General features: G+C 37.5%; 1 protein-coding gene across 1 annotated transcript in view; it reads left to right on the forward strand.

Annotated features, from left to right (window-relative positions):
• Nucleotides 1–13,744, forward strand: part of si:dkey-22o22.2 (neural-cadherin) — a 119,910-nt gene that overhangs the window by 91,534 nt on the left and 14,632 nt on the right. The window contains exons 18-24 of the mRNA XM_055047225.1: nt 1,015–1,644; nt 2,240–3,236; nt 5,592–5,685; nt 8,374–8,558; nt 8,814–9,052; nt 11,161–11,438; nt 12,854–13,068. Coding sequence (XP_054903200.1) covers nt 1,015–1,644; nt 2,240–3,236; nt 5,592–5,685; nt 8,374–8,558; nt 8,814–9,052; nt 11,161–11,438; nt 12,854–13,068 — 2,638 coding nt within the window. The remainder of the gene's footprint in view (nt 1–1,014; nt 1,645–2,239; nt 3,237–5,591; nt 5,686–8,373; nt 8,559–8,813; nt 9,053–11,160; nt 11,439–12,853; nt 13,069–13,744) is intronic.

Consider the following 13,744-nt stretch of genomic DNA (forward strand, 5'->3'; position numbering starts at 1 on the left):
ATTGTGATGAATGTACTGCTGTTGTACAAATTGTCAGCATAAATAAAAGGTGTGCCTTTTGCTACAGTTTTGATATGGAAAGCAATTAATTTTCTAAGAAAAACAAACGTTGGTGTTTTGCAATTATTCAATACCCATTTGAAAGGCTATATGTCATAAAAACAATCACTCAAAGAGCCAAATGCTTGTTAGAGCTTTATTTTTAGACATAGCTGAGGTCATCCAATTATGGTGGACGTCTCATTTGTTAAAGCCAACTGTGATCAAGTAAGGAATGTTCCCACCAGCCCGGTTTAGTCCACTTTCATCAAACTCTGGTTCCTTTGGCTAGAAAGTTTGGTCATATGGGGAGGAGTGAATGAGCATCAAACTCTGATGCAACTCAAAAAAGCAAACTCAGGTCCACCTAGAAATCTACCTATCGGTTCAGTTGAAGTGAACTATGGCGTGGTTTGAATGCATATGTGAACACCAAGCGAACCAGAGACCACTCCAAAAGTAGAAATCGGATTACAGCTCAGCATGTTTACATTTTGCAAAGAAGGAGTTTGTCCTCATGTTTTCTCTAGTGGTTTCATTTAGTGGTTCTTGCTGCGGCGCCACCACAGGCACAGGGGTGAACAGGTATTTCAGAGGAATTGGTTTGTTTGAAACAGTGGTGAATTGAAGTGAGCTGCAGCAGCTGAAAATGTACTAAATGTTGCTGTTTTGGTCTCTAATTGAACCAAGTCCACTGGACTATCGGCTGTGAAAACACTCCAGGGAAGCCCTCTGACCAGGTTACATGTAATATTAAAATATTTTCAGTTCCACAAGGTTAAAAAACATAAAATATGAGATATTTGTGGCAAATCCCCTAACATATTGATTTAAGTCATGTTAAATTTCAATAACTGAAGCAAAATTTCTAACAGTTTGCCTTTGCATAATGAATAAGTTAGCATTTTTCACATAAAGGTTGTGGGAACAATTCTTTGCTCCTTTTTCACCTTTTACCTCTTGTTTTTTTTGTAGGTGTCAGCAACAGATCCCGATCAGGAAGCGGACCAGACTGCCCTCCGCTACTCTCTGCACGGCCAGGGTGCCGGTGGCGAGTTCACTATCGACGAACACACTGGAAGGATCTATGCCCAGCGCCACCTGGACCGGGAGGAGCGCCCCGCCTGGAGATTCCTTGTCCTGGCCACAGACGAGGGCGGACTGGGCCTTACAGGATTCGCTGATGTGCTGTTAGAAGTCAGAGACATTAACGATAACTCCCCCTTCTTTCCATGCCCTGCCCTAGAAGAAGACGGATGTTTCATTGGCCAAGTGCCTGAAAACTCACCTGCTGACACCTCCATCATGGAGATGCGTGCCATGGACCTTGATGACCCAAATGAAGGCAGGAATGCCATGCTTACCTACAGCATCATCAAGAACATTCGCAATGAGATCAACCTCAACTTGTTCTCCATAAACGCCACTACTGGGACTATCTACACAGTTCTCCGCTCACTGGACCGGGAGACAGAAGACAAATATCTGGTTGTGGTGGAGGCCCGGGATGGCGGTGGGTTGTCTGGGACGGGAACAGCAACTATTATGGTTTCAGACGTAAATGACCACCCACCTATTTTCACTCAGAGGGTTTACACTGCTCAGGTGAGTCAAACTCTTCTTCCGTCATTCACGTCTAATATTTTACATCACAAGGTTTGTGCAGGTCCTTAAAAATATCTACATTAATTTCAAGCATTTTCAAGTTTTGGAAAGGTTTTAATTTCTGTATAAAGTTGGTTGATATTCAAAGAGTTTTGAATAAAAGGTAATCTAACGTTTAATTAAAATCCTAAATTTGGAGAGCATCATTTACAGTTGAAACAAGATATTTAAATATTCAGACACATTTTTTTCTCACTGTCTGAAGTCAAATCAGACGAAACTTTTCTTGTTTCAACTTCGATACAATTACTTAAAACATTTATATTTGCTGATTGTGGCTGATTAAGAGAAATTTACTAATTTAAAATTGTGTTTCCTTGTCCCTGATGTAGAATGTAGAAAAGTATCACCAGACATTAGTAATAACAATTAATAAAGGATATCACCTTAGTTTTTTTTAGTTCATTTGTATTGTTTTTGCTCCACTGTGCGATGCTGGAAAGGTTCGAAAACGCTTGAAAGAGTACTTGAATTTCACTGTGGGTGCAAACCCTGACATTAGTTGTCATAAAAAATGCCTTTATGTGTCTCCCAGATGAATGAGGACCTGGAGGTAAACAGCGAAGTCCTTGTGGTCTCTGCCACCGATGGAGACCAGGGTGAGAATGCAGTCGTCACCTTCAGCATCGTTGGCGGTGACGAGGAAAGGAAGTTCTTTGTGGAGACGGACAAAGTAAACCGACGTGGCGTGATAAAGCTGAAGAAGAAGGTTGACTTTGAGAAACTCCATGAGCGGACCTTTAATCTCACTCTGAAGGCTGAAGATGCTGACTTTTTCAGCCTGGCCTACTGTCTCGTCCAAGTAGAAGACTCCAACGACCACGCCCCCGTCTTTTTCCCACAGTTCTATGAGTCGGCTGCCATGTCTGAAGACGTCCCAGTGGGGACAATTGTTGCTCAGGTTACAGCATCTGATTTGGACTCTGGCCTAAATGGACACTTCTCCTACAGTATTTCGAAGGAGTCCGACCCTTACAGTCAGTTCCTGGTGGATCAGTCCGGTTGGGTGGTCGTCGCTCATTCTCTGGACAGAGAAAAAATCTCCCAGCACAGGATCATGGTTCTAGCAACAGATGCTGGTATCCCACCGCTCACCGGCACCGCTATCGTCATGGTAACTGTTCTCGACATTAACGACAATGGGCCAGAGTTTGAGGCTGCCTATAAGCCTGTTGTTTGGGAGAACACTGCTGCTCCACAGGCGGTGCGAATGAATGAAACGTCCATGCTTCTTCACGCCGTCGACCGAGACACGTCCACCAACGGTGGTCCATTCTCCATCCGACTCCTGCTTCTAACCTCCGATGCCACAAACTTCAACCTGACAGACTTTCGGAATGGCAGCGCCGCCATCACTGCTCTTCGCAGCTTTGATCGCGAGCGTCAGAAGGAGTACCGCCTTCCCATTCTGATGATTGACAGCGGCTCTCCTCCAGTGAGCTCAACCAACACGTTGACAGTTGTCATCGGCGATAGAAATGACCATCCACACTCACCTGGCCACACACATATTGTTGTCTACAGTTTTGAAGGTATGTCTTGCTTTTTTTTGGCGTCTGATTTGTTGTAAAATTCACATTTGCCTGTTCTTATACTTCCATTTGGCTTTTCACGACTGCTGAAAACTCTCAAGTTCTTGAAAAAACACCCAGCCATATGTTGAAGTAAGTTAATGTTTTTCAGAGCCGTTTCAAAAGAAAGAAAGCTAATCGATCACCTTTAAGATAAATTTGCTTAAGTGCTTCACACTGTTGTAGATTTTATTAGTATGAGTCTTGGGTTTAAATGACAGCAGGGACCTTTCAGTGTGGAGTTTGGGTGTTTTCTCTGACTTTCATTCCACCATTAGGAAATTAATTGAAGATTGCAAATTGGTGTGAACATTTTTGTGAATAGTCGGTTGTCCTGTGTCTTTCTGTGTTGGACGTGATTTTGTGAAGGCTGGTGCGCCACTAAAAGTGCAAAATCGTGCAAATGTATCTTTGTGTCTCCTTCCTTAATCCTTCAAATTAAACTCTTTTCGAGGTCTTGTATTGACTCAGTCTGTAATTTTTAATGCTTTTTAGCAGACATTTCACTAACATTCAGTGAAGAATGTTAGTGAACTGCTGAGAACTTTCTGATAAGTTCTCAGCAGGGTTTTATAGTGTTTAGTCACTTTAAAACCACAGTTCTGAGTCAACATGTAAAAACATCCCCCCTGTTTATTGATCCTTTTATTCTGAGGTTGTGTGTGCTGCTGTTCTGAGGTTGTGTGTGTTTTAAGAGCATGTAGCTGGGATCAAAAGGGTTTGATGTAGTCCTGATCAACATTGATCTGAGCAATATGCATAAGTTGTCTGTCAGAAATGTTCCTTATATTTGGCAGAGCTTTGTGCTGCAATCCTCATGTGGGCTGTATGCCTTCCACAAAATGTTATTAACTGCATCTGATTCTGCTGGATGACACATTTTCAGACGATCAGACGAACACTGGAGGATCATAAAGCGGCTCTGTTCTGTTTGCACTTGTAGCCTGCAACGCTTCTGCTGCTGCTGTCTTTGCTTTGCATCCTTAAATCTCATGTTTTTAGTAACTCTATGATTACCTCCTGTGGTGGATCACAGGAGGTATCTGATATCTGAAAAACAAATTTGATCATGTTGATGACACTGTTGTAAAGCATGTTGCGCTTTAACATTAGCTTCTAAATAACAATGTTAGTTTAACACCTTAGTGCTAGCATTGCTACTATTTGTAATTAGTGACTTAGGGTTACATGCAACTTACTTTTCAATTAGATGGGTGTTTTATCACATTAAACACATCTCAGTTAGAATGGACCAACCAAAGTTAATAGAGAAATTGAAATTATATTATATAATTGTTATATATATATATATATATATATATATATATATATATATATATATATATATATATATATATATATATATATATATATATATATATATATATATATATATTTATTTATTTATATATATATATATATATATATATATATATATATATATATATATATATATATATATATATATATATATATATATATATATATATATTTATTTATATATAAAGGGAAACATAGTAGAAATATAGCAAAAATGTTGCTGTTCGAAAGGGTCACATTATAGTCTAATAATGCAACCACATAGTGATGCATTCATTCTGAGACACACCAACAAAATAACATCCGATTTAGAATCAAGGATTTATTTTTTGAGTTTCTGTTTCACATCTTGTCCTTGATGCATTATTTTGTACTGAACAAACTCCACAGGAGAAAAGAGAACATTTGTCCCTCACAAGTCATAACTGTCATAGTCATTTCAAAAACTTCTGAGCTTTTTTGGTCACGTTGCAAGAACTGTACATGACACAGTCGACTTCTCACAGCCTCCCACTACAGCCCCATCACTTATTAAGCATTTCATACCATCTGTCAGCCTGCTGTAATTTACTGAAAAACTAAGGTTCTCTGTAGTGTATTTTGATGAATTTCCTCTCTGGGGCTTTTCCACATGAACAGACATTAACCTCCTAATAGGAATCCACCCTGAACCTCGAAAACATGTCATGAAGCAAACAATTAACTCCAGCTTAACTCGCAGCTTTGATAGGGACATGAACAGGAAGTGTTTTTAAAAGGCAACTTATTTCATGGATAAAGTGATTACATTACTGCTCCTGGGAAAAAACAGAGCAGAAGTGATTCTAATGAGACTCTGTTCCTGATGCGCTATTTAACCATGACCATGTGTGTCAATAAGATGTCACCTGTGCCTGTACCTTCTGGTGAAGCTTTCAGCCATTTGGGCTGTGCCTCAGGGATGCATAATGCATTTTTAAACTTTTTCTTCTTGCTTTACTTTTTGCATCCTCACAGGGATTCTCCCAAGAACAGCTCTTGGACAAATTCAATCCCCTGACCTCGATGACTGGAGTGAGAAGGTGTACCGCTTCGATGGCAAACCAACCAGGTAATTTGATCACATTTGATAAAACACTAAAAAAAAACTGCAGAAAGATAAAAAAAAATTTTTGGAAAGTTTTCCAATAGTTTCTGCTAGTTAGTATGGAAGAGTTGAGGAACATTTGAAAAAACAAAGTGTAGAAGTGATGAAAATGTAAAGAACAGCTAAAAAGTCTTCAGTGAATAGCTTTGATTCCTGGTGAGTAAATGTCCACTAGTGGTTTAAAGGTTTTGAATGCTTCCAGACACATTAAATGTTGAAACTGACATGAATCAGCAGGGTTACAGTAAAGGAAAGTTTATTTATAAAGCACTTTTTACATTCAAAAAGTCACAAACAACATAAATAATAAGCAATGCTCGGTAATAGTAATCAGTAATAAAAATGCATACAAGTTAAGCTCAAACTTAGGATCTGTCCCTTTTACACTAATTTTGACATCACCAGCAGATCGACCAGCATTTGACTCTTGGAACAGCACATCCATGTTCTCAGGTGATACACAGAATCACGATGAATGTCAAGTGGGAATGTACTGCCTTATTCAGTTACAGATGTTAAAAACGTCTTAAATGAGGTCAATTTAATGCGATAAAATATCTTAGACTGAAAAACATGTTTATTTCAGTCTGGAATCATTTCCATCTTTCTGACAGTCCTTTGTGGCAAAGTAAACAGATTCTTCACAGGTTTTAACTTTAATTTGTTTGTCTGCAGAAGGAGAAACTTTTAGGCTTGTAGCTATTTTCTTATAGACATTTCTTGACTAATCTGCCTTAGTTTAATGATAAGTTCATTTGTTTTTTATTTGTCAGAGTTGATTAAAAAAGTGCAGCTGTGTGTCATTTCATATAAGATACTATAGAATCAAAATGAACAATGTCCCAACACTTATCAAATTAAAAAAGCAAAACATATATATTTTTTAATTTTATTAAAAAACATTTTAAAAAATATTATTTTTAAATTACATCTAAATTAAACTGTTTTTAAAAAGCTTGATTAGTTTTTATATTTATTTATGGGAACAGTGAGACCTCCCAGTTATATATACTCAAATTATAATATAAAGTTTTTGAAATATTTTATTTCTGACATTAGCTACTGCAATAAAATCTGAAACTATTTGACATTTTATTGCTGGTTGCGCAAAAGGTGAAGCAAAGAAATGAGGCACCAATACACAAATATAACAGATAGAAAGTTATAGATATAAAAGGAAGAGAGAAAGACAGATTAAATCTACACATAACTTTAGATATAATACAATCAGTTTTGTGTCATCTAAAAACAACAGGCACAAAAGATTAAGATGCTTACTCTGTCACTTAGAGCGTCTTCAGTTCAAGCATTCAGCCTGTTGGATGTGTTGGATAAAAGAAGTCAGAGGATGGAAGATGTAAAGCAGTTTTATCATGGGAGGAACTTACATGAAACAGATTCTTGGGTAAAGTTTCCCTTCTTATGTGACATAAAGCAGGAAGAGCAAAAAGAAAAGAAAAATAAAAAGTGCACAACGAGTGACAGTTTTGAAATACAAAGAGTGAGAGAGTACAAAGGTACAACAGAAAAAAGAGAAACAAAATTGGGCCGTATAATACAGGCAGTTTGAAGGAGGAAACAAAGAGTGGAAGAGACTGAAAAGGGAGGAGAGAGATAGAAAAAGAGATCTGACTTGTCAGGAACAGTGCTATTAATACTTCATAACCAGCGGTATTGAAAATTCCCAGTGAAGCACAGCGAGGGCGAGCTCATTTTGTTTGATGAGGCGCGACTTCACGCGGACGCATTGAAAGGAGAGTCTGATTGCATTCCCCGCCACCTTTTCTTCTAACGAGATACCTACAAGGGGAGACGACAGGAGACGGCCGAGAACAAAGGAACCACTGGGGACAGCATTACCATAGTTACTCGTGAATCACATCCCATCATCTGCGCATCCAGCAGATAGCAATTTGTTTCCCGGAATGGATTAGGTTTAGGCTGATGGTTATTTACATATAGAAAAGATAAAACTCGGAGCAAAATAAGAAGCTCAAAGAGTTCAAGTCGCTTCACTTGAATAATATTAATGTCGTCTTACAGGGACTCAGTAGAAGCAGCAGCGGAGATGTAAGATATGAGGACTTAAGCTTCCAATCTCTGCAAACAAAACTGTTGTAGAAGCAAATAAGCTTTATGTGTTTCACAAACGTTTACATTCAGTCATTTGTAGCATGAATGTTGGATTATTCCTCATTTATTTGTGCAGCTGTTTTTTCTGGACAGAACGTCATACAGCTTTAATAATAATTAAAAAATAAAAAATAAAGAATAGTGAGTACAGCTAAATAAAAAGTTTGTTGGGATAACCCTAAAATCCCAGTCATAAGTTTTAGTTCTGCAAGAATTTTTACAGCCAAGAACCACAATGTCAATACAGATGAACTAAAAGTTTACAAAACAACCAATTAAGTTGATGCTTTAGAGGGTATTCAGAAAAAATTAAGCTAAGAGTGCTAAATGTTTTTAAAGTTAGCAAAACCACTAAATGAATCATTAGCTATTAGCAGAAGTGTGGCCACCACTGACACAAAATAAAAATACAAATCTACATTTTGTCTTTTAGTCTACTTTAGTTTCTTGAGATAATGATTACTTTCATGATGTTTGACAAATAAACATCTAATGATGACAAATCTTTTCCTGTTGTAGGTTGTTCGGTCTGAATCAGAGCTCAGGTCAGCTCAGCATCAGGGAGGGAACTCCTCCAGGCACGTACCGCCTGCAGGTCCGTGTGTCCGACAGCACATGGCCTGATGTCATCTCCACCGCTCAGGTGGATGTCACAGAGCTGCACCAGGAGGCCCTGCAGCAAGCTGGCTCCGTTCGCCTCAACAGTGAGTTCCCACAACATGATGCGTTCAAAAGAGAGATATTTTACCACTAAAGGCCATTGAGAGATGTACATTTTTATGTTCAAAATCTTCAAATAGTTATTTTTCTAAGCATAGTTAACCAATTTTTAGATCTTTACGGTCACCGAAAAGAGAAAATAACAGCTAATATAAAATAAGGCCTCCCTCTTCTGTGTTGTCATTTTTCTTCCCGAAGAACATTTAAAATACAAGCAGGAACATCTGCTCTTCTTCCAGATCTTACAGTGGAGGGATTCTTCCAGAGTAGCAGTGGAGGCCAAGGGAGTCGGTTTTTCCGTTTGGGGCGAATGTTGGCTGAAATCCTGCAGACGTTGCCAGAGAACGTCCAGATATTCTCTGTAGGCAAAGCCAACCAGCTGAGTTACAGAGCGCTGGATGTCTGGTTTGCTGCACACGGCTCACCGTACTACAAGGCGGAGAAGCTTCATGGATACGTGGCGGCAAACAAAGCCAAGGTAAGACTCAAAAATCACCTAAAAACTACATCTTTAAATATTCTTGTATGAGACACAGTTTTTTTTTCAGAAATAGAAACATAAATCATTATTTTAGATAATTGAGATGGAGGCAAACAAAAACTCTTAACAAAGCCACTTTGTGTTCGAGGTTTGCTTTTCAATTCCTCTTAAAATTAAAAAGAAGAGAGTGGAGAATTTATTTAGACTGAAAGTGATGTTTAAATGCATATTGAAGTGTTCACACTTGGACAAATATGTGGTTATGAAAATAAAATGTTGTGTGAGCAATGATTTAGTTTTGTAATAGATTCCAATGTTCCACAGAATCACATGCAAACAACATGGAGATAAATATTTAACATGCATTAAAAGCTGCGGAGCTGCATTTGACGTTTACGACCACGACAGGCAGCTCGTCATGCCAGTTAGTGTACCATGCATAAAAAACATACAGAACATGTGTGCACACGTTGACTGGGCAAGGTCACATGCAAATGTCTTCCTCTGGGCTGCATCACTGCTCATGGTTCTTAACGGAACCATTAAAAGGTCGTAAAATAGCAAGAAAAAAAACATATGTTTATATCTTAAACCAAAATAAGGCTTTAGTTGAAAGACAGGGCCATGAAATTACTTTGTGTTTTGTTTTAATTCAAAGTGAAAGAGTTTGTATTTTTATTGCAAACAGATTTTATCTAGAAGTATGTTAGCAGGAAATTATCTAATGACACATATTTTTGGAAAAAGTAATTGCAGTTCAGAATACTAGATTCCAATGAAATTTCAAATTTTGAGATTAAAATTTAAAAACTTAAAATATGCATAAGTACAACTAATTTCAGTTAGTTCACTTTATCGGTTGCATACAGACAAATGATGATGTTAGGAAGAAAAAAGTCTGAAATGTTTCACGTTTTCAAAAGTTGTATTCCTAATGTTAGAGGAATGATGGGAATATGAAAAGTTTGAGCAAACTAATTTCATACTGATGGTTTTATTTATACTTGGTTCTTAGGACTTAACAATTCAATTGTTCCAAATATGTTGTTTTTCTATGCATAAATTCAACATTATATTATATTAGCAAATCCAAACTCATTACTATAACAGCCACTATTTCAATGGGAGCTATTTTGGATCTTCTGACCTAAATAAACTGATGCAGCCTGGTTCAAAAGACTATTCAACAACAAAACAAGGTCACCAAAACAATAAAAAAAAACATGTAAAAATCAGTTCAAAGCACACATAATGATAAAAACCAGCTAAGAACCCAAGAAGAAAGTCTGTATTTAATTGTGATAGGCTGGAAGGAAAATTATTTTGTCTAACTTCGAATAGCTAAAGACAGAATATGAAGTTAAAAGATTATATAGACATTTTGGAGCCATAAGTTGAAGCTCTGCATGAGGTACATCAAGCTCTTTGAATAAACGTATCAGATGGATCTTTAAAAACCTCAAAAAAGCATAAATAAGTTCAGAGAAACCCTGAGGGACTCTGATTGGTGGGGAAAAACACTCGGAGACAAAATAAGAGAAAAAGAGTCCAAATGATAAGCAGAGAAAATGAGTAAATTTGACAACAGAGAGAGAAAACGACAAGAAAACAAGAAATGACAAGAAAAGCACCAAAGTGCATAAATAATATTGTTGGAAATGAATCAAATTCAAAAACTGTTGATGCAGTTAGACATGAGATCAAAGTCAGATGCTCTTATTTTTTGAAACTCTAATTTATGTTCAAACAAAATTATTGTCTCTTTGTCTTGTTATTCTAGTGTTGCATTAAAATCCCATTTGTCTTCATTTCAGATTTATTCTTTATTTGTATGTTGTTTACAGAAAAGGTCACTTTGTGAGTGTTCAGTTTCATTTTAGGACGTATTTAAAGTGTCACACCTTGGAGCTTTTTCTTAATTATGTGTTTTAAAGTCAGACTGTTTGGGATACAAATGCTTTTGCAAACCACTGTGGTAATTTAAATATTTATTCCTACATTTTGTCCAATTTTTCTCCCATTGAGAGCAAATAAATTTCCAGAAATCAATTAAAAATATAAATATTTTTCATCTGTTTTCATCCTTATTTCTCCATCCTGCCCAGCTGGAGGCCATGTTGGGCGTGTCCATCAGCCAGGTGGGCGTGGATGACTGTCCATCCACAGACTGCGGTCAGTATGGAGGCTGCAGCAGCGAGGTTTCATTCAGCCAGGTCCCTGTAGCTCTGAGCTCCGGTAACGTCTCTCTGGTGTCGCTGTCGGCCTCCACGACCGCGCGCTGTGGCTGCCGAGGGCGAGAGGCGACCCACCTGACATGCTCTGAATATCCCACCAACCCCTGTCTCAACAGAGGCACCTGCCAGGATGGCCCTCTGGGATACCGGTATAAAATTTAAGACAAAAATTCACCTTTTACATATAAATTTATTGGCCGAGATTTTATTAGAACTGACATTTACTCCAGTAGATAATAAATCATGCGGAAGTGTTTAGGGCGATCTTGAGATTAAAATTCAGAGATTAAATATAAAATTCAGAGAAAAAGTAATAATTTTGATATCAAAGTCAGGAAGTCAGAAATCTGAAATGAAAATCAGAAGTTTGAGGGGAAAAAAATCACAGTTTTGAGATTTTATCCAGACCAAATTCTGAGAAAAAGTCATAATTTTAAGATTAAAGCCAAAAAGTCAAAATTGTGAGTTTAATGTCAAAAGTTTGAAGAAAAAAATTATAATTTTTAAATAAATGTTAGAATTCTGGATGAATTCTTTTTTCTTTTTTTTTCACTGGGCCTAATCCTCTTTCATAAACCCAGCACCCTACACCATGAAAATTAAATATTGCATCTCCGGCACATTGGCCTCGTTTATTTTCTCTGCAGTTCTCCTGATTTTAAGCATGTCTGTCCTGGGCAGCTAACAGGTGTCTCAAACTGTTATCGTCACGGTTTGAAGCTAGTAGAAATTTCCCATTTGTTAACTGAAGAACTCAGGCAAAATCTGTCAAACATGTTAAAAGATTTAAGAAGCGAGCCAGCGGTTTCCATCTGCAGTAATAACACTCTGAGGCTCAGTTTTTCAGCTGCTTCGACTGCAGCTGACTTTGAATTGTCACATAACTATATTAGTTTAGATTAGAGCTGAAATATTGCAGCTGCTGAATCTCGACAGCTGGTTTCTCTTGCAAAGGTTTATAACTCTGGAAAAGAAACTTTCAAGTTGATTTCACTTAAAACCAAGAAAACTCCTTTTAGAGGATTTAATGGTTTCTGTTCTTGTTTACGTTTTTTTCTGTTTTTCTTTTTCTCTTTAATATGACGAGCCACAAAAGAAAACTGCCCCGGGGACCTCAGAAATTTACATTTATTTTGAACGCTTTTTTTTCTAGCTTCACTTTTAATGTTTGTTAGTTTGTTTGGCGCCTTTAAAATAAGAACGAACAGCAATGAAAACTGAACGTTTGAAAATGTTACTTTTGTTACCATCATTTTATGCGTTAAATGCAAATATTCTTACAAAGTAGTGAAACAGTCCTCCATTAATTTCTCTTAGTTTCACTTTTCTTTTTTTTTTGGGGGTATTTAAAGTGAGAACAAACACTGACATAATTTTACTGAAATTTACCCAAGACCTTCAATTTTAGACAGACAATACTACATTTGTTACTAGAGTTTTATGCCTTATTTAATTTTGGAGAAGTACTTACAGAATGGAGACACATCTATTTATGAATCTTATAACTGTTTTTATAGAACATATTGATTATCTCCATAACCTATCTACTTCTGCTTCCCTTCAGATGCAAATGTCCGCCCATGTTTGACGGGCCAGAGTGTCAGCAGACTAAACACAGCTTTGGAGGTCAGGGTTACGCCTGGTTTCCTCCCATCAAGCCTTGCTTCCAGAGCCAGATATCCCTGGAGTTCCTGTCTGAGTCGGCGAATGGGCTGCTGCTCTACAACGGGCCGCTTGGCCTCGTCCAGCCTGGGGAGCCGGAGGACTTCATCGCCGTCGGTGAGTTTAATGTGTTTATGTCACTAAAACAATCTGGACTTTAAAAAGAAAGCAGACATTCACTCAAACTGAAGGGATTCGCCCTTAGTGTCACAATACACACGTGACGACACACTTACCTGAACTTTGTAGCTGACAACCATTTTGGTAGGCAGTTGCTCTGACAACAAGCCACAAGCTTAGAACGACCTCTAACCTTGTTCCCATCTCACTTACAAATATCGTAAGTAGATTACAACTATTACTAACCCACCTCTGCGAAATATGAAGATAAATATCAGTGATATTTGCTGTAAAACTTACTGCTCAATTAGCAAAATTAGCTTTGACAATGTAGCTGTTATCTGATGTGAGACTGATATGTAGCCTACTAGAAAATAGAAAATAAAACATATTTTGACTTACTACATGTACTTACTTTCTTCATCATAAGAACCTTGTTATTCATATGGAAGGTTTGTGGATCCTTTACAAATTCATTTAAACATCGATCATATTCATCCATAGATTTGGAGTCAGAACTAAAGCTAGAAACCTAAAAGTTTAGCAAGCCAATAAAAGATGAGGAAGAGCATTAATACTGATGATTTTTCTCTATATTTTTATATTTTCTCTGACTCTGATGCTTCTCGGAGATTCTAGGTATTCTGTCTCCAACTCCCCCGCTTGCTGCTTT

This window comes from Poeciliopsis prolifica, unplaced genomic scaffold, assembly GCF_027474105.1.
Source record: "Poeciliopsis prolifica strain line A6 unplaced genomic scaffold, Auburn_PproV2 SCAFFOLD025, whole genome shotgun sequence".
Classification (NCBI taxonomy): Eukaryota; Metazoa; Chordata; class Actinopteri; order Cyprinodontiformes; family Poeciliidae; genus Poeciliopsis; species Poeciliopsis prolifica.